This window comes from Dama dama, chromosome 13 (assembly GCF_033118175.1).
Source record: "Dama dama isolate Ldn47 chromosome 13, ASM3311817v1, whole genome shotgun sequence".
Classification (NCBI taxonomy): Eukaryota; Metazoa; Chordata; class Mammalia; order Artiodactyla; family Cervidae; genus Dama; species Dama dama.
In genome coordinates, this window is record NC_083693.1 from 76,275,975 (window position 1) to 76,301,999 (window position 26,025).

At 55.9% G+C, this 26,025-nt stretch overlaps 1 protein-coding gene across 3 annotated transcripts in view; it reads left to right on the forward strand.

The window, feature by feature from the left end:
• The window catches only part of PACS2 (phosphofurin acidic cluster sorting protein 2), a 59,128-nt gene that overhangs the window by 13,014 nt on the left and 20,089 nt on the right, over window positions 1–26,025 (forward strand). For 2 of the 3 annotated variants that reach the window (XM_061159563.1, XM_061159565.1), the window contains exons 2-8: window positions 17,582–17,669; window positions 20,650–20,739; window positions 22,093–22,218; window positions 23,164–23,326; window positions 23,845–23,918; window positions 24,273–24,353; window positions 25,396–25,455. In XM_061159563.1, coding sequence (XP_061015546.1) covers window positions 17,582–17,669; window positions 20,650–20,739; window positions 22,093–22,218; window positions 23,164–23,326; window positions 23,845–23,918; window positions 24,273–24,353; window positions 25,396–25,455 — 682 coding nt within the window. The remainder of the gene's footprint in view (window positions 1–17,581; window positions 17,670–20,649; window positions 20,740–22,092; window positions 22,219–23,163; window positions 23,327–23,844; window positions 23,919–24,272; window positions 24,354–25,395; window positions 25,456–26,025) is intronic. The other variant, XM_061159564.1, reaches the window with a different exon arrangement.

The window sequence follows — 26,025 nt, forward strand, 5'->3', positions numbered from 1 at the left end:
TGAATGTTCATCGGAAGGACTGATGGTTAAGCTCTAATACTTTGGCCACCTGATGCAAAGAGCTGACTCATTGTAAAAAACCCTGATGGTGGGAAAGATTGAAGGCAGGAGGAGAAGGGGGCAACAGAGGATGAGATGGTTGGATGGCATCACCGACTTAATGGACATGGGTTTGAGGAAACTCTGGGAGATGATGAAGGACAAGGAAGCCTGGTGTGCTGCAGTCCATGGGGTCACAAGTCAGACCCGAGTGAGTGACTGAACAGCAGAATGCCACAGGACAACTCAGCCTGCCCTCTGCAACTGCGGAGTGCACACACTGCAGTGAAGACCCAGCGCAGCCAAAAGCTGAAAAATAAAAAGGCCTGATGCAGCGTCCCCATGTGGTCAGCAGATCCCTCTTTGAGAGGAGGAACTGGGCTGGAGCCACGCTTGTACACACGTGTTTGTGGCGACTGCCCAGACTGCCAAGTGTAGTCCTGACACCTGCCGGGTGGGTGAACGCAGGGCACGCTGCCCGGCAGAGGAGCTGGCCCCCAAGGCCACGTGTGTGATCCCTTGTACAGAGCATCAGACCAGGCACGGCCACCAGGAGAGACCTGCCGCCACTGTGCGGTCAGGGTGGTGGGGATGGGCAGCGACCCTGGACTGGTGTAGTGAAGCGGTCCTGGAATTAGAGGCGATGATTGCTTAGCACCGGGAGCGTGCTGCGTGCCGCTGGCTTGTGCCCCTGGACATGGTTAGGCTGGCCGATTGCACATCATATGTGTTTGACTGCAGCAGAGGGAGTGTAATGAGGGTGCTGGGACGGTTCTGCACCCTAGGAGACCAGTCAGGCAGGCGGACAGGGTGCCGGGCTCGGGTGTGGGGCGGGTGCCTTGGGAGACAGCCCCCTGCTAGTGGGCAGCGCCCCCTGACTTAGCGTCCTGGTGCCCCAGCTTGTTCTCCACCAGGTTGCCCCCAAATCCCGCTGGGAGGGGTCCCTGGTGGCTGGTGGGGGGTGTCTGCTGAGCTCTCGTCATTTTCTATGGAGCTCCAGCTTTTCTGCCTGAACACAGGGGCAGCGGGCAGGGTGGCGAGCGTGGGCCCAGCCGGCCCTGGAGGCAGGGTGCTGCAGGCGGGGGCCCTGCCCCTTGGAGCCGCCTGGGCTCCGTCGCCCATCTCTGTGGGCCGATTGTCCCCCGGCGGCTCCTCTGTGGGTGCCTTTGTGCCGGGACATCAGCCCTTTGTCCGCCATCGGCACTGCACCGCATCTCGTGGCCGTGTCTTTCTTTGTCTGCTTGCGGTAACATCCGCGTTTCTGATCTCAGGAAGGATTTGAGTCCTGAGGAGCAGGGCCGCCCCTGGGTTGAGTGCCTGCCCCTGTCCTCCAGGGACCTGGGTGCACCTGGCGTTTTCCTCGGCCTGGGCCCGGTGTGTCTCCTGTGGAAATCGGCAGGCAGAACGGCCCCCAGCCCAGCTGTCCCACGTTGGGGTGAATGTCCTGAGGGATTGAAAGCAGCGTGTTCTTGAGTGTGCCCTCCCTGGGTTCCTTGCAGCACAGGTCACAGGAGCTGAGAGCTGACGGCCGCCCAGGCTGCGTTGCTGCGTGAAGGGATGAGCAAAGACGCCAAGTGCACACGGGGACAGTGACCCGGCCATGCGCCCGGTCCACGTGGGGGCACTGGCCAGGTCCACGTGGGGACCGCGACCCGGCCACGCACCCAGTCCACGCGGGGACCCTGACCCGCCCACGTGCCCGGTCCACGCGGGGACCCTGGCCCGGCCACACGCTTGGTCCACGTGGGGGCACTGACCCGGCCACGCGCTTGGTCCACATGCAGTGACCCAGCCACGTGCTTGGGCCACGCGCTCAATCAGACTTCTTCTGAACACAACCGTAGCAGTTACACCATCTGAGGGTGAGGAAACATTAAAAGCAGACGCCTGGGGGCTCACCAGCATGGATCCTTGCCGCTGCCCGGCTGGACTCCCAGTGGGGACCCCGGGCAGGGCTCAGGCACGTCTCCCCAGGGCCCTGCTCAGGGTGGAAGCAGCCTCCAGACCCCCAGGCCTGCCGAGCCCCCCGGAAGAGTTTCCTTGCTCCGCCCCTCGCCCTCCTGGGCCCGTGGACCCTGCGGAGCTCCGCCTAGACCCTGCCCTGCCATGTTCCCCTCCGCCGAATGCAGCTCAGGCTCGGGGAACTTGGTCTAGGGGAGGTGCCGACCCTGCTCTCTGGGCATGTCCGTGCCCCTGGGCGGCTGGGCCGCAGGCCCGTGTCTGCTTGGCGCCCACACGCAGGACGTGGGGCAGCCGGTCTTCTAGGGAGAACTGCTTTGTGCCCTGCAGAGTGCCCACTGCCCCGGCACTCAGAGCCCAGGCTCCGAACACGCTGCTTTCAATCCCTGGGACTGGGCTGGGACTCTGCGCTGTGACTGGGCACGGGTGCTGGCCAGATTTGGGGGGCCTCGGGGGACCCTCAGCATCCTCCCTGCTGCGGGTGACTTGGAGAGGGCTGGACAGACTGGCCTCCCCTTGCCCCTGGGGAGGGTTAACCGCTCCTGTTCTTGTCCGTCCACCCTGACCCTGACCCGGAGCTCAGTGACCCCCTCCTCCAGGCCCAGGCCCAGCACCGTGTGTCCCAGGTCCCACGTGAGTCCTCCTCGAGTCGGCTCCAGAGAGGATGTGCCTGACCCTCCCCAGCCCCTTTCTCTTCTCTCCCTCCACTCCCCCTCCACCGGCACCTCCCTCTTCCTCCGGACTCTGTCCAGCGCCCAGGCAGGCCCTTGTCCTGGGCACGGGCAGCTCCCTCCGGCAGAGTAGCCCGGCGAGGGCCGGCCCCGGGAGGCCTGCCTGCCCTCCAGCTGGGTGGGCACCAAGCAGGAGCCCCATTCTGTGAGGACGCCCTCCGCGGGGCCCGCTGACCTGAGGGCACATGGAAACCTGAGCCCCAAGTGTTGCCTGGAGAGACAGAGACCCCCAGGGTCAGGGGCTCAGCAGTGCCTCCTGCGACCCATCTGGCGGCAGGCGGTGCTCTGAGGGGGTCGCACGGCCTTCAGCCCAGCTGGAGCCCAGCCCGTCCAGGTGTCCTGGGCTGTGGGCGGCGCTGCGGCTCTGCCGACTCTCCAGCACGCGTTGCCAGTGCCCAGAGACGTGTGTCGTGCCCTGGGCCCCTCCATGCTGGCGGTGGCCCCGCAGGCTCAGCTTTGCCTGCACAGCCGGAAGTAAAGACCCTGGGCTTGGAGTGTGTGCCGGGGGCCCTTTCATGCGCATCATGGGCATCCCCTTCTCGTGGGCAGAGGTGTCTTCCACACCTGTCTTTGAGGTGGTCCCTGCTGGCTCAGACGGTAAAGAATCCACCTGCAATGCCAGATACCTGGGTTCGCTCCCTGGGTTGGGATGATCCCCTGGAGGAGGGCATGACAACCCACTCCAGTGTTCTTGCCTGGAGAATCCCCATGGACGGAGGACCTTGGCGGGCTACAGTTCATGGGGTCAGAATGAGTCAGACACGACTGAGGAACTGAGCACCCCAGACATAGCAGCTCCCCCAACACCAAGCAAAGCCTGGCAGCTGGACAGCCTAATGAGATGCCGCAGGAAGGGGCGAGTGTGCTGTCCATCAACCAGCTGAGTCCACCAAACACAGAAAGGTGGAGCAGAAACAGTTTTTCTGTGCGTCCACACTCGGACAGAAGAAGGGGCAGTCCTTCTTGGGACCCTCTGGATGAGGAGGGGCCGGGGCCAGACGGGCCAGGGAGGGGCCTGGGGGTGGGTAGCCTCGGAGCACCTCTGTGGTGGGGGCTGGGCGGGTGTTGGGGACCGCCCTTGCTGGGGGTTGGGGGACCCTGGCATGGCAGCGCGGCCGCCCCGTGCAGAGGATGGCGGATGGCCCTGTGCTGTCAAAACCTGAGTTGGTGTCATGTGTGGGTTTGACTCTGAACACTGAGATGCCTCATTTTAAATGCAGGTGTTAGGGAGTGAGAGACCAAGCCTTCTGCCATGGGAGCACCCAGCTCAAGTCATATAAAGATCAGGGCAAAGTTTAGGATGAAAACAGAGGAATGGAGGTCACAAGGACCAAAACTTAATGAAATAAAAACAATATTAAATATTAACAAAAGCCGGAAGTCGACTGCTTGGAGAGACTAATAATATAGCAAACTGGCAAAAGTAATGAAAAGCGAAAGCACACACATAAACGATTCTGGAATGAAATGATGTAGGTAAAGTTGAAGAACACTGTAAGCATTGTCAGTAAATACGAAAAGTTAGTAGGAGTTTTTTCTAGAAAGAATATGAATTACTTAGTAACTGGCTTAGTAAAATAGAAAAAGTGTAGAGACCAGTTATATTAAAATCCCTTTTCTTCTCCAGAGAGCACCAGATTGTTTTATTTGTAAATTTTACCAGGTCTTCCAAGAATTAAGTCCTATCTCCTATGAAGTGTTCCAGAGATTGAAAATATGTTTTTAAAAAAGGTGACACTGTCCATTTTATGAGGGCAGTAGAATCATGGACACTCCCAGGGGAAGCACAAGAGTAGGGAGACCTCATGGACATAGATGTGAAAACCCTAAAGAAAATGACAGGAAAAAAAAATCCCTACAAAATAAAAAAAGGCAAAAGTACCTTGTGAAATAGAAATTATCTCAGGAGTGTGTGAATGATTTATTTAACCTTAGAGTACTAGTTATTTTTATCACACTCAGAGTGAAGAGAAAATTCATATGCTATATCCAGGAAAAACATTTGATGTAATTTAAGAGACATTATTAGGGATATGGGCTTCCCAGGTGCACTAGTGGTAAAGAATCCACCTGCCAATGCAGGAGACACGAGACCCAGGTTCGATCCCTGGATCGGGAAGATCTCCTGGAGGAGGAAAGAGCAACCCACTCCAGTATTTTGGCCTGGAGAATCCCATGGACAGAGGAGCCTGGCAGGCTCACATCAGTCCATGGGGTTGCAAAGAGGCAGTCACGAAAGAGCAGGCGTGCGCACACACATTAGGAATATGCAAATAGATAGGAATTTCAATTGCTACAGTCTTCCCTGGTGGCTCAGATGGTAGAGAATCTGCCTGCAAGGCAGGAGACCCGGGTTCGATCGCTGAGTTGGGAAGAGCCCCTGGAGAAGGGAATGGCAACCCACAATATTCTTGCCTAGAGAATTCCATGGACTAAGGGGCCTGGTGGGCTATATAATATAGTCCATGGGGTCACAAAGAGTCAGACAGGACTGAGTGACTAACACTTGTTATGGATTAGATACTAAAAACCTGCAGGCCTGCACTAATTCTAATATATTAGCCTACGTTTGGCTGTTGATTAATCCATGCACCCACATTAAAATGTATAATTCAGTCCTGTACTTGCACCAGCTGTATTTCAAGTGGTAACCACTGACTACCACATTAAACATTGCAGTTATAGAACATTTCCATCACTGCAGAAAGATAACTGAACTTCACCGCTGTACACTCACCTTCTTCTTTTTTTTTTTTTTTCCACTCACCTTCTTAAACACTAGAAATATCTCTAAAACCAAGAAGAAAGGTAACTATTACCCTTGAGGTACTGGACAATGCAGCATGACATGAAAAGCAGATTGGATTGAGTTGAAAGAAACAAAATTGCCATTTGCAATGGCATCGTTGTTCAAATGGACAATATAAGAGCCTGTAGAAGGTGTTTGAACCAGTGACAGTTCTGGAAGGTGGACTGATACAAGATCAACACACAGAATCAACAGTGTTGAAACATCTGCATTGTGTTTCCCCTGGGAGTTTCCTTGATTCTATTCCCTTCATAAAATGGACAGTGTCACCTTTTTTAAAAACATCTTCTCAATCTCTGGAACACTTCACATGAGATAGGACTTAATTCTTGAAGACCTGGTAAAATTTACAAACATTTGAAAAGAAGAAAAACAGTGTTAATCATAAAAGCAGCTAGTAGCTTATCCATGAATAAGTTGGACAAAGGGCATTCCCAGCTTTCACCAGAGAAAGGGCTGACCACTTGCTCAAGGACATAAAGCACCTGAGTAAGGAGGTACCAAGGCTCTGTGATGACCTGAAGTTATCAGTTCCCCCCAAATGTAATTCGGTTTTGTAAAATTCCATGAAGGAATTGAATTTGGCAAGTTACGAAGTTTACGTGAAGCGGACAAGCAACTTTCAAGAAAAAGGAAGTGTGTTTGTGTTTAGGAAGTGTCTTGCTTAGCAGATACGTGTTTAAGTAAGCTATGCTCATTAAAACAATATGCAGTTGGCAGAAATATAGACAGATGGCTCCTGGGACACAGAGAAAGACACAGAAACACACGCATCTTCAGAGACAGCCTTTACTCCATAAGGAAGGGGTTTGCTCTTGCAGAACTGGTTGGGGGATAGGTGGGCATCCATAGAGAAAATAATAAAGTCAGGTCCCTACCTCACACCATACACAGAACAGGTCCACGTAGATTAATGACTTCAGTGAAAAGTAAAAAAAAAAAAACTTTGGGAGGAGCAGTGTGAAATTGAAGAATATAGTATCCAAGAAACAAGTCATAAGACATTTAAATGAACATTTCCTAGAAACCCACTCGAATGATGGCCTCCAGCTAGGAGATGATGGGCATGATGGCCCGCAAGCCCGTGATTGCACCTGGAATAAATGAGGCACAGTGAGAAGATGCCAGTGCAGTAGGAAAATGGGCAAGATTGTGGAGTCACTCACGGCAACAGACACCCGCGAAGCTGTGCCGCCTCCCTGGGAGCCCCTAGATCTGGAGCTTCTGTCCATCCAGGGAGTGGTCAGTGTTCGAGTCTGAGCTGTGTCCCCCCCAGCCCACCCCAGTTCACACATCAATTTCCTCACTCTCCCAGGACGTCAGGAGGTGACTGTCTTTGGGGACAGGCCTTCCAGGAGATCTTTGGGTTGAGATGAAGCCCTGGGGGCAGGTCCCACCCCACTTGTAAGGACCAGTGCCATTAAAACGAGGAGGTCTGGACATACAGAGATACCGGGGATGGGGGGTGTTTAGGTGAGACGCCTCAAGACGAGGCGTGATGGGGCAGCCGAGGAGAGCAGCCTCAATGGTCCTCCTCTTATGACCAGAGAGCAGTCCTGCGTGCACCTGGACCCCCGGTCTCCAGGACCGTGGGAAGCAGATGTGTCTGAGCTGCCCGAGGACCCAGACCACCCCCCACTCCCACCCTGGGCTTCCAGGAGGGCACGTTGACCCCACAACTTGGGAGACTGGTTTGATGCAGCCCCCCAGGTTCCGAGTGCCCAGAGCGGACCTGGCAGCCCGTCAGGCTGAAGGTGCCGTGTGGCAGGTGAAGGCACGGCCAGGGTGGGTGGCGTCTGCTCACTGCAGCAGCCCGAACGGCCATCACGGGGGTGGGGGGTCAAGACACCGTGTGCCCCTGCAGCGAGCAAGTCCACAACAGGCGCGGGAGGTGCCCGCGAGTCACGTGAGCACGGCTCTCGAGAGTTGAGGAGGGAGGTCAAGATGCAAGGGCACACGCGGGGCAGTCAGTGTGGCTGGAGAAACGTGACCGGGGGCCGCCTCGTCCGTGCAGATGGCGTGAGACTGGGACCTGCCGGGCAGGGCACAGCTGACGTTTCTGATGGAGTCGGAGGGCAGAGCCACCCGCGCCAGGCTGACGGCTGGTCCAGAGCTGGCGGCCCCTCTGCCGTCCTTGGCATGTGGTTGCCTCGGTCCTGCCTGGGTCCTAGCGGGAGACAGCGAGCAAGGGGCCTGCCACCCGGAACGGGATCCCTTGACCCCACTGCTCCGGGGCCTGGCCCACCCGCCCAAGGCAGGACCGAGGTCTCTGGCCAGGAGGCCTGCACCCAGCTGACGTGGGGGGGTGGTCTGTTATCAAGGGGACAGCTGGCAGCCTCCTGGAAGGAGACTCTTCCTCCAGGTGATGGGTGGGAGAGCACGCTGGGTTTCCGTGGTTATGGGCGCCTTATTAATACTTCTCTCAGAGGAGGTCTGCAGCCACTGTGGAGAACGTTGGTTCGTCTTCGGCGGTGTGGGTTTTGTGGCATCACTCTGTAGTTTTACAATGATTTAGAAGACGGACCAGAACGTTGCTTCCCTGGGCCAGGTGTGGAGCTTGGCTCTGTACACACAGGCAGAGGAAAGGGAACTCCAGCTGTGAGCAAGGCCCCCCTCACGTGGAAGGACCGGGTTTTCACGTTTTACGGCAGCAGTTCCCAACCTCCAGGATCTCATGCCTGGCGATGCGAGATGGAGCTGATGTAATCATAGAAAGTGCACGATGAATGCAGTGCGCTTGAATCAGCCTGAAACCATCCCCCACCCCAGTCTGTGAAAAAAAATGGTCTTCCAGGAAACCAGTGCCAGGTGCCAAGAAGATTGGGGACTGCTGTTTACAGGGACTTTGTGTGAGACCTGCTGGGCTCCCTTTTGGGTCCTTATTGAATGTGTTGTTTACAATGCAGAGTGCTTTACGGAATAACGGTCCTCGGTAGTGGTGAGTCACTGTTTGTGGGGATTTTTCAGTGTGTTTGTTCATGATTTCCTTGAGGGCCAAGCCTTATGCAATAAATCTTGTCCTGGGCTGCCTGTAATCCGGCCCTCAGGCCTGTCTCTCAGAGCCGACCTCGGATAAAAAAGCAAGTAGCATTTGTTCTGTTGGTCTGACTCCATCTCGCTGCAGGTGATCCTTTTGATTCTTTTAACGTTGTTTGCACGGATCACTTCCGCTTGAACGTGCCTTAGAACACACGTGTGCGCATACATACATACGCACGCACGCGCGCACACACATGTGCTCACACACACATACGCGCACACGCAGAATCCCAAATGCTGCAGGTGTCACAGGCATCTGGGAGCCTCATAGGAAGTGAGGCCGTCCCAGGTTGAGACGGGCTCCCTGCAGACCACGGTGCTCGAGCCCCGCAAGCCGTTTCTGTGAGGCAGAGATGTCCTCGTGGGTGCCCGGCTCTGCTTTCTGGAGGGTCACCTTCACGCTGTGGCCTCTGAACATGGGATTCACCCCCTCCCCAGTCACACAAGGCATGAGGGATGTCGGCTTCTAGAAACAGGAGTTACGAAAGCCCTGAAAGGAAGCGATTGAGACCCTGAGACCGCGCCCCCCCCCTCACCCCCAGATAAGGGCTAGGAAGTATTTTTTAATGATTAATTTATTGAAAGCAGGATCCAAATAAGGTGCTTGGTTTGCAACTGGACACTATATCCTTTAGGTCTTCTGGGTTTTTCTAACTCTTGAAAAGTTACTTTAAAAAAACATACCTGCAGTATAATTTAACCTATGTCTCCTTTTCTGTCTAAACTCTGACTCCTGTCACCGTTTTGGGCAGGTCAGAACAGCCAAACCGAACCTCGGGGTGCCCCTACTCCCCTCTTTGCCCTGCACCCTCCGCCTGCCTCCCATGGGAGGCACACACGTGGGCAGATGCAGGGCGGAACCTCTGCGCTCCGCCGCCTCCCGCTTCCCTCCCGCACCGTGTGCGTGTGTGAGCGTGTGCGTGTGCATGCGTGTGTGTGTGCTTCCCTGCACTCGAGTGCCCTTGGCGGTGCCTGGTCTCCGGTTCCCCAGGGGTACTCCCCAGTGTGGCTGGCCCAGTGGCTTTGAGGGATGTCTCGGTTTCCAGTTTGGGGTGGTGGTGAACTCAGCTGCTGTGAATGTTCGTGTCCGAGTCTGTGGGTGGACTGGACTCCCAGCAGTGGGGTTGGGGGCCCTGGGGTCGGTGCCTCCAGGCCCTCCGCCCGCTGGCTCACGGCCCGCCTCTCCGCCGACTCCCCAGCTGCGGGCCTTTGGGTCTTGTTTTCCTGCTGTCACTGGTGTGCGTGTCTCTCTCTGGCTTTAATTTGCATTTCCCTGATAAGTAATCGGGGCTTCCTGGGTGGCGCAGGAGTAAAGAATCCACTTGACACGCAGGAGATGCAAGTTCAACCCCTGGGTTGGGAAGATCCCTTGGAGAAGGAAATGGCAACCCACTCCATTCTTTACAACTGCCAAGTATTCTTGCCTGGAGAATCCCACAGACAGAGGAAGCTGGACGGCTATAGTCCACGGGGTTGCAGAAGAGTCATACACAACTTAGCGACTAAACAGCAACAACGAATAAGGTATTCTCACAATAAGGTATTCTCATGTGCTTGTTTATTGGCCACATGTCTTTTTTAGTGAAGAGCCTGTTAAAATCTTTTGCCTGTTTTTACTGGACTATTTTCGTGTTATTGAGATTTGAGAACTCTTTATATATTTCAGATAAAACCCTTTGTCGAATATGTGATTTGCAAGTGTTTTGTCCTGCTCTTAGCTTGTCTTCTTGTCCCCTTCAGAGGCTTTTTCACAGAGCAGAGCTTTACAGGTTGATGCCGTCCTGTTTATCAGACTCCTGTCGCTCCACACGCCTGCCCTTGGCCAGCAGCACATGGACTTGATGGCTGCTGGTTTATAGCAAGTCTCCATGTCAGGGAGTGAGGGGTGCCCAACTACGCTGTTTTCCTTTTTCAAAGTTACTGTATTTTCCATTGAAGTACAGTTGACTTGCATTATCGTCTTAGTTTTAGCATAGCAATTCAATAGTTTCACAGATTAAACTCCATTTAAAGTTGTTTTAAGATCTCGGCTCTGTTCCCCGCTGTACAATACATCTTTGTAACTTGTCTATTTCACGCGTGGTGGTTTGTACCTCTTAGTCCCCTCACCTGTCTAACCCCTCCCCCTTCTGTCTCCCCACTGGTAACCACTGGTTTGTTCTATCTGAATCTGTTTCTGTTCTATTATATGCGTTCATTTATGTTATTTTTCAGATTTCACATATAAGTGACATATGGAGTATTTTGTTTTTCTCTGTCTGACTTATTTCTAGGTCCACCCATGTAAATGGCAGAATTTCATTCTTTTTTATGGCCTGGTAATGTTTCATTTTATATATATAGACACATATACACCAGGTCTTCTTTATCCATTCATCTGCTGATGACCACCTACGTTGCTTTCATGCCTTGGCAATTGTCAAGAATGCGGCTATGAAAATTGGGATACATGTATCTTTTCAAACTAGTAGTTTCGTCTCTAACCAATATACGCCTGGGAGTGGGTTTGATGGCTCATATGATAGCTCTGTTTTTGGTTTTTTGAGGAACCTGCATTCCATTTTCCTTGGTGATTTCAGGAGCTTTCATTCCCCCGACCAGTGCAGGCGGGCTCCCTTTCTCCACGTTCTCTCTAGCGTTTCTGATCTGTAGACTTTCTGACGGTGGCCATTCAGACGGCTGTAGGCGATGCCTCATCCTGGTTTAGACTCGCGTTTCCCTGATGGTTGGGGCTGTTGAGTCTCCTCATGTGGCTGTTGTCCATCTGGATGTCTTCTTTGGAGAAATGTCTATTCAGGTCTTCTGCTCATTTTTTAATCAGATTAGTTGTTTTTGCAATATTGAGTTGTCTGAGCTGTTCACATATTTTGGAAATTAAGCCCTTCTTGGTTGAATCACTTGTAAATATTTTCTCCCATTCCATAGGTTGTCCTTCGCTTTGTCAGTGGTTTCCTTTGCTGTGCAAAACCATTTAAGTTTAATTAGGCCCCATTTGTTTGTTTCTGCTTTTCTTTTTCCAGATTATTTCGATTGTTTTAGTTCCTTCACCTTTCCATATACATTTAAAAGTCACTTAATTAATAATTATAAAAAAGCCTCACTGGAATTTCTTTGGAATTGCACCTGGATCCAAATCTTAGATCTAGTTTGGGGAGAATTAATGTCCGTAGCCTGGCAGCGGTTGTGACAGCAGTCGGCAGTTCCTAGCATGCAGATCCTGCGTTTATTTTATTACATTTAGGTATTTCTTTTTTTTTTCCCGTAAATGCAAGATTTTTTTACACATTGACTTCAGTTGTCATTGCTCACATATAGAACTGTGGCTGCCTTTTGTGCGTTGAACTGGTGTCCGTTCAATCTTGCTAAGCTCAGTAGTTCTTGGAGCTGTTTGCACATTCTCCTACATTCCTGGGGACATTCTGCATAATGGTCTTGTTGTCGGCAATAAGAAGAGCTTTATTCTGTCCCTTCCTGTGCCTCTGCCTGTTGTTTCCTCTGCCTTTGTGCCCTGGGCAGGCCTTCAGTGCTGTACCAAATTGCAGCGGTGCAAGGATGTGGCTTGGCCTTGCTCCCGACCTCAGGGGAGAATATTCCATCTCTCACGTCCAGCGTGACATTTGCTGGGGGCCTGTGGACATGCTCTTTGTCGGGTGGGGGGAGTTCCTGTCCATTCCTGGGTCACAGATTTAGCTCAGTCATGTCCAGCTCTTTGCGACCCCATGGACTGCAGCACGCCAGGCTTCCCTGTCCATCACCGACTCCTGGAGCTTGCTCAAACTCATGTCCATCGAGTTGGTGATGCCATCCAAGCATCTCATCCTCTGTCGTCCCCTTCTCCTCCCGCCTTCAGTCATTCCCAGCATCAGGGTCTTTTCCAGTGAGTCAGTTCTTCACGTCAGGTCACCAAAGTATTGGAGCTTCAGCTTCAGCATCAGTCCTTCCAATGAACACCCAGGACTGATCTCCCTTGGGATGGACTGGTTGGATCTCCTTGCAGTCCAGGGACTCTCAAGAGTCTTCTCCAACACCACAGTTCAAAAGCATCAATTCTTCAGCGCTCAGCTTTCTTTATAGTCCAACTCTCACATCCATACATGACCACTGGAAAGACCATAGCTTTGACTAGACGGACCTTTGTTGGCAAAATAATATCTCTGCTTTTTAATATGCTGTCTAGGTTGGTCATAGCTTTTCTTCCAAGGAGCAAGCATCTTTTAATTTCATGGCTGCAGTCACCATCTGCAGTGATTTTGAGGCCCCCCAAAATAAAGTCTGGCACTGTTTCAACTGTTTCCCCATCTATTTGCCATGAAGTGATGGGACTGGATGCCATGATCTTAGTTTTCTGAATGTTGAGCTTCAAGCCAACTTTTTCACTCTCCTCTTTCACTTTCATCAAGAGGCTCTTTAGTTCCTCTTCACTTTCTGCCATAAGGGTGGTGTCATCTGCATATCTGAGGTTATTGATACTTTTCTCGGCAGTCTTGATTCCAGATTGTGCTTCATCCAGCCTGGCATTTCGCACAATGTACTCTGCATATAAGTTAAATAAGCAGGGTGAAAATATACAGCCTTGACGTACTCCTTTCCTGATTTGGAACCAGTCTGTTGTTCCATGTCCAGTTCTAACTGTTGCTTCCTGACCTGCATACAGATTTCTCAGGAGGCAGGTCAGGTGGTCTGGTATTCCCATCTCTTGAAGAATTTTCCAGAGTTTGTTGTGATCCACACAAATGATTTGGCGTAGTCAATAAAGCAGAAGTAGATATTTTTCTGGAACTCTCTTGCTTTTTCTGTGATCCAGCAGATGTTGGCAATTTGATCTCTGGTTCCTCTGTCTTTTCTAAATCCAACTTGGACATCTGTAAGTTCATGGTTCACGTACTGTTGAAGCCTGGCTTGGAGGAGTTTTGAGCATTACTTTGCTAGCGAGTGAGATGAGTGCAATTTTGTGGTAGTTTGAACATTCTTTGGCATTGCCTTTCTTTGGGATTGGAATGAAAACTGAGCTTTTCCAGTTCTGTGGCCACTGCTGAGTTTTTCAAATTTTCTGGCATATTGAATGCAACACTTTCACAGCATCAGCTTTTAGGGTTTGAAATAGCTAAACTGGAATCCCATCACCTCCACTAGCTTTGTTCGTAGTGATGCTTTCTAAGGCCCAGTTGACTTCGCAGTCCAGGATGTCTGGCTCTAGGTGAGTGATCACACCATCGTGATTATCTGGGTCATGAAGATTTTTTTTTTTTTTTATGAAGATCTTTTTTGTATAGTACTTCTGTGTATTCTTGCCACCTCTTCTTAATATCTTCTGCTTCTATTAGGTCTACACCATTTCTGTCCTTTATTGTGCCCATCTTTGCATGAAATGTTCCCTTGGTAGCTCTAATTTTCTGGAAGAGTTCTCTAGTCTTTGCTATTCTCTTGTTTTCCTCTGTTTCTTTGCACTAATCACTGAGGAAGGCTTTCTTATCTCTCCTTGCTATTCTTTGGAACTCTGCGTTCAAATGGGTATATCTTTTGTTTTCTCCTTTGCATTTAGCCTCTCTTCTTTTCACAGCTATTTGTAAGGCCTCCTCAGACAACTGTTTTGCCTTTTTGCATTTCTTTTTCTTGAGGATGGTCTTGATCACTGCCTTTTGTACAATGTCATGAACCTCCATCCATAGTTCTTCAGGCACTCTGTGTGTCAGATCTAATTCCTTGAATCTGTTAATCAGTGTGATTTTGGTATCGACCATCTGGTGATGTTCATGTGCAGAGTCTTCTCTTGCGTTGTTGGAAGAGGATGTTTGCTATGACCTGTGCGTTCTCTTGGCAAAACTGTTCGCCTTTGCCCTGCTTCATTCTGTACTCCAAGGCCAAATTCTCCTATTATTCCAGGTATCTCTTGACTAGCTACTTTTGCATTCCAGTCCCCTATAATGAAAAGGACATCTTTTTTGAGTGTTAGTTCCGGAGGTCTTGTAGGTCTTCATAGAACTGTTCAACTTCAGCTTCTTCAGCATTACTGGTTGGGGCATAGACTTGGATTACTGTGATATTGAATGGTTTGCCTTGGAAATGAACAGAGATCATTCTGTCATTTTTGAGACTGCATCCAAGTGCTGCATTTCAGACTCTTTTGTTGACTCTTTTGTTGAATGAGGGCTACACCATTTCTTCTAAGGGATTCTTGCCCACAGTAGTAGGTATAATGGTCATTTGAATGAAATTCACCAATTCCAGTCCATTTTAGTTCACTGATTCATAAAGTGTCGATCTTCACTCTTGCCATCTCCTGTTTTTTGTTTTTTTTTTTTGCCATCTCCTGTTTGACCACTTCCAATTTACCTTAATTCATGGATCTAACATTCCAGGTTCCATTGCAGTGTTGCTCTTTCCAGCATCGGAATTTACTTCCATCACCAGTCACATCCACAACTGGGTGTTGTTTTTGCTTTGGCTCCGTCTCTTCATTCTCTCTGGAGTTATTTCTCCATTCTTCTCCAGTAGCATATTGGGCACCTGCTGACCTGGGGCCTTCATCTTTCAGTGTCCTATCTTTCTGCCTTTTCATACTGTTCATGGGGTTCCCAAGGCAAGAATACTGAAGTGGTTTGCCATTCCCTTCCCCCGTGGACCATATTTTGTCAGAACTCTCCACCATGACCCATCGGTCTTGGGTGGCCCTACATGGCATGGCTCATAGTTAGACAAGGCTGTGGTCCATGTGATCAGTTTGATTAGTTTTCTGTGATTGTGGTTTTCATTCTTTCTGCCCTTTGATGGATAAGGATAAGAGGCTTATGGACTCTTTGTCACCCCATGGACTGTACAGTCCATGAAATTCTCCAGGCCAGAATACTGGGGTGGGTAGCCTTTCCCTTCTCCAGGGGATCTTCCCAACCCAGGGATCAAACCCAGGTCTCCTGCATTGCAGGTGGATTCTTTACCAGCTGAGCCACAAGGGAAGCTCTTCCTGGTTCACACAGAGTTTTTAATCATAAAAACATATTGAATTTTATCAGAAGTTTTTCTGAATCAGTTGAGGTCTTCTGGTTTTCGTATTTAGTCTGTTGACATGTATTACATTGATTTCAAATATTGAACCAAACTTGCAAACCAACCTCCTTTGGTTATGGCATATTATTCATTATTCCTTTAATATATGTCTGACTTCAACTTGCTAATACTTTGTTGAAGATGTTTACATGAAGGAATGCTGGTCTGTAGTTCCCCTTTTTATACTGTTTTTGCTTGTTGCTGGTGCTGGTACCAGGGTATTTACTAACCACATAAAATGAGTTGAGAAATATTCTGTTCTGTTTTCTGGAAGAGATTTTGTAGGGTTGGTGTTATTGGAGTTTTCTTTCTCACACGTTTTTAGTCGTTAATTCAGCTTCTTTCTATGATCTGTTCTATGATGATGATGGTGACTCTTGCCTGCACTGGCCGTCCGTGGCTGCACTGAGCTTCTCTAGCCTGGAGCTCAGGCCTCTCCCCGGGCGGCCCCCCTTGTTGCAGAGCGCGGGCTCCGGGCCTGGGGGCTCAGGAACTGCTGCTCGCGAGCTTCGTCACGCAGTGGCATGTGGATGTTCCCCGCAGCAGAGACCGAACCCGTGGTCCCTAAATCAGCAGGTGAATTCCTATCCCCCGAGCCGCCCGGAAAGTCCTCAGTTTCTTTAGTAGATCAGGCTGTTGTTCATCCTGCTGAGTTTGGGCAGATCGCAGCTGTCAGGGAGTTGATACTTACAGTCTCGGTTCTCAGATTTTGTGTTCATCAGGTTACCTGTAGGATCCCTCATCATGCTCTTCCACATCCGTGAGCTCCAGAGTGATGTGTCTTCTGATACGGGCCAGTTTTGCCCTCTCTCTCTTTTTCTTTTGTGTTCTAGAGTTTTTAATCAAGTCTATTGCTCTTTCCAAAGAACCAGATTTGGGTTTTATTTTTCTCTAATTGTGTCTTTGTTTTCAGCTTCATTGTTCTGCTTTTATTCTCCTTAATTCCTGCCTTCTCACTTTGGGCTTAATTTGCTCTTTTCCTGGTGTCTTAAGGCAAAGCTTAGATTGTGCACTGGAGAGTGTCTTTCTTCCCCACTGTAAGCATTTGATGCTGTGAATCCTCCTCTCAGCACCACTTCCGCTGCATCCCACAATTCTCGACAGTGTCCTTCCAGCTTTCTCTGTGCTGCTGGTGATTTAGCTGAGTGTGGTCGAGTTTCCCAAGTAGCTGATGTTTTCCAGTCGTCTTCCCATCTCTGATTTCTAGCTAGCTCCATTCTTGTCCGAGAACATAGAGTATGTGACTCCTGTTCTTTAGCGTGTGTGTGGAGCATTGCTTCATTGCCCAGGATGTGGTCCGTCCTGGTGAACATGAACTCCTTTCACGTGTCTCCTTCTCTAGCTTTCGCCCTGGCCCCGCAGAGTCAGAGCAGCCCCTGTGGGTGGAGGGGCTGGGCTGGGGGCTGTGAGGGGGGCCCTGCCTTGGGAGGGGTCCTGCTGGAGACCCTGCTGGGGTCTCACTGCAGAGAGTCAGGGACCGTTGGGGCGCACTGGGTCTCCATGCTGGAGTGGAGAGTTGGAGCATCTCCTGCCTGGGAGAGGCCTTGTGTCTGTCTCCTGGCACCTGTGGACCGGGTGGAGGGCGGATGCATCTCCGTGCAGATGAGATGGGGCAGGCGGACCCTACAGAGGAGAGGGTGGGGCCCCAGCTGAACCCTGAGGGCAGGGTCCCTGGGATCCTGCAGCTGGGAGTGGTTCCCTGGGCGCTCTCCGGTCTGTGTCTTTGCCGGCTCTCTGCCCTGCCCGTCTGTGGACCCTCTGCAGGGGGGGCTTGGTCCAACAGCCTCGGCAGCCTGGCTGGGCCTGGGTGGGGGCCCCGGCAGACGCAAGGCCCGTCTCCACAAGTCACCAGGGTGCTGGGGTCGGAAAGCCACGGTCCACGGAGGCCCGGGCTCCGCAGGGTGGGGCGCGGGGGCGTCGGAGCCCACGGCCGCCGCTGAGCCTGTCTGTGCCCTCACAGGTTGTGCAGCCTGACCTTGAAGAAGCTGGTGGTCTTCAAGGAGCTGGAGAAGGAGCTCATCTCCGTGGTGATCGCGGTCAAGATGCAGGTGAGGGTTCCCCCTGGCGCCACCCTGGGGCCCTGCGGGTGTGCGTGCTGCGGGGGGACAAGAGAGGGCCCTCCCCTGTGCAGAGCCCCCCCCAGCCCCCTGCTCGGTGAAGGGCGGCCCGCGCAGACCTTTGCTGCGGGCCAAAGACCTGCTCCCTCCTCCTGAGCCCCTCCCCCTGAGCCCTACCCCAGACCAAATGCGCTGTGCTCCCAGGCCCTAGTGCCCAGCGTCCCTCGAGCCTCAGAGGCTCCCCTTCTGCCTTTGAGCAAGCGTCGTGTCTCGAGGGGCCGGGACCCCAGCCCTCAGTGCCCCCTGCGCCCGGCTGCCCTGGAGGAGGGGTCCTGTTAGCCCCGTGGGGGCCCTGGCCCTCTGGGGGTCTGGGTCCCGCGTCCACTCGTGGGGCGGCTCTCGGCCTTTTGCCGACCCTGCGGCGGGGGCCCTGCCGGGCCCACCACTGCGGTCCGTCCTGCCCCCCAGCGTGGCTCACGGGTGCCCATGGGCGGCCCCTTGAAGGGGGCACGTCCCTGGTGGGGCCTGTCCTCTGAGGACCCCATTGGTCAGCCCCGCAGGGCGGAGTCGGGCCTCACCCCCCCCCCCCCCCCCGGCTGCTGGTGCCCCATTTGCAGCCGTCCTGAGCGCTCTGACCCTGAGGGTCTGGAAGGCTTCCCAACGGGACCTCCGGGAGCAGCTCGGGGGCTCGGGGCCGGGCTGCCCTCTGGACCAGAGGTCAGCGTGGAGCCCAGGGCCTGTAGAGAAGAGCCTGTGTCCGAGGAAAGGCCCCTGGTCCCGAGGGGCAGCGGCACTCCCAGCTCACGGGGCGATGCCCACGCAGAAATTGGCCCTGCCAGCTCGCGGGCGGCCCGCTCTGCTCGGGGCCCCCTGGCCCGGGAACCTCTCTGGGTCAGAGCAAGGGGTGGACCCTCCCTGGCCCCCAGTACCCATGCCGTTGACCTCTGACAGAACCGACCCCCAGCTGGGGCCCCGTCCCTCCAGCTGCCCTTCCCCAAGGTCCCGCCTGGACCCCGTCCCTACGGAGCATTCGGCCTCTGACGAGTCCAGGCCCCCTCGCAGCCACCCCGCCTGTCCTGTCAGTTCACCTCGGCGCCCGCTCCACCAGCCTGCCCCCCACGTGGCCTCCTCCCCGGCTTGTCCTTGGGCCTCCAGTCCACTCCCGGCTCCTCCACCGCCCGCAGGCCGTCAGAGCAGATGAGCTGGCCCCCTGACTGACCACTGTGGTCGCTGCCGCCCCTACCCGCATCCTTGCTGGGACCCCCATTCACCTGGCACAGGCCTGTCCATTCAGGGCCTGACCCAGACGGGCTCAGGGGTGCAGGGAACTTGGGGCTATGGTTGTGATGGGCACAGGGGCAAGGCCGGGAATGGGGAGCGCCAGGCTGCGGGGGTGTCCGCCCTCTGAGCGTGTGGGGGTCCGGCAGAGCAGCCGCGGGCAGAGCGGCCCCGGCCCCCACGTGCGTATAGAGGGCACTGTCCTCCTCGCGGGCTCGCCGCGGTGCCCTCACCCCTGTGGCTCCGTCAGCGTCTTCTCCGGGACCTGCACCTGCTCCCGCCCTCACCCGTCTCTGCACCCCTCATCCCGGTTGCATGTTGGGGAGCCCCCGTCTGCCGCGGGGTGACCTCTACTGGCCCGCCCGGCCCTGTGAGCCTGGCTCCTTGCGGTGCTCCCCGGACGTGGGGCTGAGTTGGTCCCGCTGTGTCTGCGTCCTGCGCTCAGCGGAGCCAGTTCTGAGGCTGTCTGTGTTGGGACAGCTGTTTTTAAGATGATGCTATGGTGAACATCTTTAATCCATTTGGAACTTCTTGTGGGCCAAGGTTTGAGGTCGGGACTGGGTGTTCTCTGTGGACCATCTGTCCACGTATCATGGCCATTTAGTGAGTAACTTTTCCTGTCAGGGGCCTCCCTTGTGGCTCAGCTGGTAAAGAATCCGCCTGCAATGCGGGAGACCTGGGTTCGATCCCTGGGTCGGGAAGATCCCCTGGAGAAGGAATAGGCTACCCATGCCAGTATTCTGGCCTGGAGAATCCCACGGACTGTACAGCCGCAAAGAGTCGGACACGACTAGTCAGTCGTGACTACTCTCCCCTTCACTTTTCCTGCCAGCCCCCAGCTCCTTAGCGGGTTGCGCACCGGGTCTGTCTTTACTTCCGTCCCCGTGTTCTCCGGGTCTGGTTCAGGGCTGGTGCTGCCCTCCCTGTCCTGCGGCCGTGCTGCCGGGCTTCAGTCACTGACCGCCTCACCCATTCTGCTATGGGCGGGGGCCGGGGGGGGGGGGACCCGTCATCGTCCTGCCTTCCCGGGGACACGTGGCCTCTCGCGTGTCTGCTCATCCACCTTCATCTTCGTCCCATGAGTGCAGGGAACTTGGCCGTGAGCCATCTCAGTCTCCTTTCTCAGGCGCTGGGACAAACCTCTAGAGGAGGCTGTCCAGTGGCTCAGTCGTGTCCATCTCTTTGTGACCCGATGGGCTGCAGCACACCAGGCTTCCCTGTCCCTCACTATCTTCCAGAGCTCCCTCAAACTCACATCCGTTGAGTCGGTGATGCCATCCAACCACCTCATCCTCTGGCGTCCCCTTCTCCTCCTGCCCTCAGTCTTTCCCAGCATCAGGGTCTTTTCTAATGAGTCAGCTCTTCAAATCAGGCGGCCAAAGTGCTGGAGCTTCAGCATCCGTCCTTCCAATGAATATTCAGGGTTGACTCCCTTCAGGATGGACTGGTTGGATCTCCTTGATGTCCAAGGGGCTCTCCAGAGTCTTCTCCAGCACCACAGTTGGAAGCAGGTCAAAGGATGCGGGCTGTCTTGAGGCTCCGGATAGCCCCCGCGCCGCGGTGCCTGTGGGACTCAGGCCCAGGCCGCCGCCTCCCCGCTGCGGCGCTCCAGCTGACGGTCTGAAGGGCCCTGCCTCGCCGGGGTTCGCGTCTCGCTGCCCCTTCTGAGGCCCACTGCCTTGCTCTGTGCCAGGGCTCCAAGCGGATCCTGCGCTCCCACGAGATCGTGCTGCCCCCTAGCGGACAAGTGGAGACCGACCTGGCGCTGACCTTCTCCCTGCAGGTGGGCCCCAACCCCGCGCGCGCGCGCACGGACGGCCCGTCTCCCACGGGGCGGGCTCTCCAGGGTTAGAAACGTGGCTGGGGTGTTAGGTCGAGTCTTTCCTCACCTTCCCACGATGAAGAGAGGGTGGTGAGGCCAACACTCAGGTGCTCGGGTTCGGTCGTCTCATCCGTGTTTAGAAGAGATGCGTGTTGGGGAGGGGCAGAAAGCAACTCGACATTTCAGACAAAAGGAGAGGAAGCGGGAAGGGGCCGCGGAAAGCCAGTGCTGTAAGTTCAAAGCCCTCGGGTGTTCTGGGCTGCACTGCTGGTGGGCTTTAAACCGGGACCCCCCCACCATGTGTGAAACTGGGGGCTCCCGGGGGGGTGGGCAGACCAGCACCCCCCAGGCTCCTCCTCCCCCCACTTCTCTTTGCATAATTAACACCCAAGTTGTTTCATTCATCCCATGGAGTTCTGGCTGAGCACACCTGCTGTATTAGCGTCAGTGCCTCCAAACCCCAGAAACCCCTGTTGCTGTGAGCGTGTAAGATGGGACTGTGCTGCAGCCGGTCTGCAAGACCCCTGCCAGCTTCTCCCCAGACCGCCTGTGAGACCCCTGCCACCGTCCCCCCCGCCTCCGCCCCCCAGACCATCCGCAAGAGCCCTGCTAGCCTCTCCCCTCACCCCCCCGCCCCCTAGGCTGCCTCACTGCCCGAGCCCCACAGCAGCTTCTGGGTTTTGTGTTGACTTTTCTTTTGGAGGGGGATAGTGAGGAGAATCAGGTTCTATTGTTTTATTTATTTATTTGGCCACGCCGAGTGGCTTCTGGGATCTCAGCTCCCCAGCCAGGGACTGAACATAGGCTCTTGGCAGTGAGAGCCAACCGCTGGACCACCGGGGAATGCCCCAGGAATCAGGTCTGTTGAGTGTAATTTCCAAGCGTGCAGTTCACTGTTTTCAAGTCTGTGGCTCCTTGGGTGTGGACGCTCTTGGGGTGTCGCCCCCACCGCAGCCCGCTTTCAAAGTAGGTTGTTAGGCGTGACCCTCGAGGAAACGTGCACGTTTGCTCTGAGTGCGCCAGCGTGGACAGCCACCGCGGGCCCGGGAGTGGGCGTGGCCGCTTGGATCCAGGGTGCTGGGCGGACACGGCGCCCTGGATCACCAGGCAGGTGCCCCACTGAGCAGTTACCGTAGACGCACGGGCCCCTCCCAACGGCCTGACTGCACGGCACACGTCTGCCACCAGTGGCCCTTCCTGGTGACCGAGGCCCGCAGTGACCAGCGGGCAGGGAGCCCCCAGGCTCAGGCGTGTGATCCGTGGGTGTCGAGGGGCATGACCATCTGTGTCACTGTAGCCCCCCCTCCTCCTCAGTACCCCCACTTCCTGAAAAGAGAAGGCAACAAGCTTCAGATCATGCTGCAGCGAAGAAAGAGGTACAAGAACCGAACTATCCTGGGCTACAAGACGCTGGCCGCCGGCTCCATCAACATGGCCGAGGTGAGGGCGGCGGCCAGACAGTCTCCTGTGCCTCCTGGTGGGTGGGGCGGGGCGGGGGGGTCGTCCCTGCAGGCACCCAACCCTCACTGCCTGCCTGAACCTCCTGCCCAGCGGGAAGCAGGCTGCCCGGGTGGGTGGTGGGCCAGGGCGCTGCCAGCCCCCTTTGTTAACACGGCTTTTTTAGTGATGGTGATAGGAGGAAGTGCTGCTTTTCTCAAAAGCCTCAATTTCTTACTTGACTAAAGAGTTGGCTGCTCCAGCTGAGTCCCCCAAATTAGAAAAGAATCTGGTCCCTAAAACTCCAGCATCTAGCTGTATTTGATCAGATGACCCCAAACACAGCTTCTAAAACATGGAGGCATTTGTTCACTGGCTTGTTCTGACGAGGCCCATCCAGGCGAACTGCTTGGGCACCTGGGATCCTAGTGGAGCACAGGCGGGCCTGGGGGGCTCTGCTGCTCAGAGAGAGGTCTGCTTGATTCTCTCATGATCAGAGCGGCCCCAGGGCTTCCCCGTCCTATTGGGTGATACCCAGGGGGTGTCCGCTCTGTGGCACCAGGGCCCCAGGCCCGCTCGGGGGGCCCATCCTCCGTGGCCCCCCAGGGCCTGGTCCCTGGCGTTGCATCCTGAGGCTCAGGCCCTGTCTGGGCTGGCCCCTGGGGCTTCACACACTGCCCACTGCCACGGCGCCCCTCCTTGACGGCCTGAAATGCTCGGGAGCTGGGCCTGGCGCTGACCTCCCCGCTTGATGTAGCAGGCCCCCTCGCGGCCCGGCCACTGGCTCTGTGTCCTCTTGTCCTCCTGCCCCTGTGCGCCCCCTGCCCTCCCCATGCTTGCCCGGCTGACCATGGCCCCTCTGGTCACTGCCGAGAGGAAGGCCCAGCCGACCCCCGCATGTGCCCCCCAGCGTGGGCCAGCAGGGTCTTCAGAGCCGCACCCCCGCAGGTGTTGCAGCAGCCGGCGGAGGGCGGACAGGTCCTGAGCCTCTGCAGCAACATCAAGGAGGCCACGGTCAAGGTGGCCGAGATCTGGATCTTCTCGCTATCCAGCCAGCCCATTGACCACGAGGACAGTGCCATGCAGGCCGGCCCCAAGGCCAAGTCCACCGGTGAGTGCTGCCTCGGGCCGCCTCTCTTCCGGGGACGCCGCCTCCCGGCTATGCGCCTGCGGGCGTGAGGAGCTGGGGAGGGGACACAAGGGTCTGCAAGCGGCCCTCTGGGTGGTGGGCGTCCCAGCCCCGCCTGCACACCGGGACCCAGCCACTGAGCGAGTCGCGGGAAGCCATGGTGCCTTCTCGGATCTGACACCGTCCTGGGCTGTCTCTTCCGGCACAGCTGGGGTCACTGTCTCCCCTGAGGTGGGGGTGGGCAGACAGGGACCAGTCCAGCCAAAGATCCAGGACCCTGTGGTGGGCAGGAAGGGCCAGACCACGGTGGGGGGACACGTGGGGGTGAGCCCTGTGAGGGGCAGGAAGACGACTGGGGGGACACCTGGGGGCCATGTCCGCGCGGCCCCTGCACAGAGGGGGGACCCGTGGGGGCCGTGTCCACGCGGCCCCTGCACAGAGGGGCCAGACACCGGGGGTCCGAGTCTCAGGGTGCCCCCCTCTGTGTGCCCGCTCTGCAGAGAACTACTCGGAGGAGGAGTACGAGAGCTTCTCCTCTGAGCAGGAGGCCAGCGATGATGCCGTGCAGGGGCAGGTAGGGCTGAGGGGTGACGAGGTGCAGGGGCATGTAGGGCTGAGGGGTGACGGGGGGGAGCAGGGGGCAGCTAGGGGGCTGAGGGGGTAATGGGGAGAGTTACCAGTTACGGGGGGCAGGGGGGGGTCAGGGGAGAGTAACCAGTGGGTGCTCCAGGCAGTAAGGGTTGGGGTTGGGTAGCCGGGGCCACTGGAGCCGCGTGGGACCCCTGAAGGGACATGAGGACCCCCCAGAGCCACCAGCACAGGGTATCCTGGGGCCTGGACGCTGCGAGCATGCGCTCTGACGCCCAGAGTCCGTGTGGGGAGGGTCCCCGGGCCCCACATGGGGCTCAGGCGCGGCGTGTCTCTGCAGGATTTGGACGAGGACGACTTTGATGTGGGGAAGCCCAAGAAGCAGCGGCGATCGATAGTAAGAACGCCGTCCATGACCAGGGTCGGTGGAGACTGGTTTTACTAACCTGGGGAAGCGGGGGGCGGGGGTCTGGGGCGGGCAGGGTGTGGGGCGGCCCGTCCGATCGCATGCTGCCCCGGAAGCCCGGCTCTGTGGCTTCTCCTGAGGTCCAGCCTCTTCCCTGCAAATGGCGTGAAGGTGGGTGGCCCTACGCCATGGCCTCGCCTTGGGAGGAGGGCCCCCATGGTATCAGCGGGCCAACCCCAGGCTGCGGGCCACAGGCCCGGAGGCAGCGGGCAAGGCCAGTCCCTGAGCAGAGCCCAGCCGGCTGCCTGCTGCTTGGCCTGGACACGCCCAGTGTGAGGCCGGCCCCTGTCTGCTCTGGGCAGGCGGGCCCAGGGCTCGGAAGGGCTGCTGGGCCCTCCTCCAGGAGGGAGGTCCAGGCAGAGCATCCACCCTGGTGCCCGGCTGCCCCGCGTGCCGGGCCACAGCCCCAGGCCAGGCCAGCGTAGAGGGCGGCCCGGGAAGCCTCAGAGCTGACCCCTTGCCCCAGAGCCCACCACCCTCGGCCAGGCCAGGAGGCCACGGGCTGGTTCCCGAGTACTGAGTGAGCCAGCTGTCTGGACCGCAGTGCGTCCAGAAGTGCTGGGACAGCGTCCGTGTGAGCCTTGGGCCCAGGGCCCGACGCCCAGCTTCTGTGGAGAGAGCCGGGGCTCCTCCTGTCTGGTCGGTGCCAGAGCTGAGCCTTGTGGCCACGGCTCCGCTGGGAGCAGATGGGCCCCCGCACCCTGGCCGCCACCGCGGTCCAAGGAGGCAGGGTGGGGCCTCACGCTTGGAGGCTTCTGGAAGAGCCGTAGATTCCCCTCCGTCCCCGCGTTTGGCCCCCGACCACCAGCCCGTCTGTGGGCCGTTTCCAAGTCTGAGCACAAGTGTGGTTTCACGCTTTGAAAACGCCTGCCGCTGCTGAAGTGCGGGCGGCTGGAGGTCACGGGTCTCGGCTGTCTGAGCCGCCCCGCCCGCTGCCGTGCCGCCGTCGCTGAGGAGCAGCCCCGTGCACTCTGACCGCGCCCCACTTGTCTTGCAGCAGCAAAACTTCAAGCAGAAAGTGGTGGCCCTGCTGCGGAGGTTTAAAGTCTCCGACGAGGTGAGGGGGCGGCCCCGGCAGCGGGGGCCCTGGTGGGAGGAGGGCCTGGAGCCCAGCTCTGGGCGGGTCTCCGGCAGCGCTCTTTGTCCAGGAGTGTGGACCGTGGGGCCCACCCCCAGGGCCGCTCGGGGGGCGGGCAGAGGCTCAGGCAATGCCCACCGAGCTTCCTGAACGATAGATCGCTGGATAGACCTGGAATAAAGCGGGATGTTGTCTTTCGGGGGCGGGGGGGGGTGACCACGGGCTTTTGTGTCTCGCAGTGTTTTTTTTTAAGTCAGCTTTATTTTTCAGGGCAGTTTTAGGTTCACAGCAAAACCGAGCAGAGTTTCCATGTACCCTGTCACCACACACACGGCCTCCCCGACTATCAAACCGTGTGCTGTAAAATTTCTTCTTTTTGCTTTCTTTTAATTTCCAAATGATGAGTTTGTAGAACTTTGATAACCAGAAGAAAAATGCCTGGTTTTTCTTAAATGTGATCAGAGGACAGTTCGTCCCCAGGCTCTGGACCCACCCAGGGCGTGTGGCATGCAAGTGTCTGAGCCCCAAGGCCTTGTCACCACGTGGGCC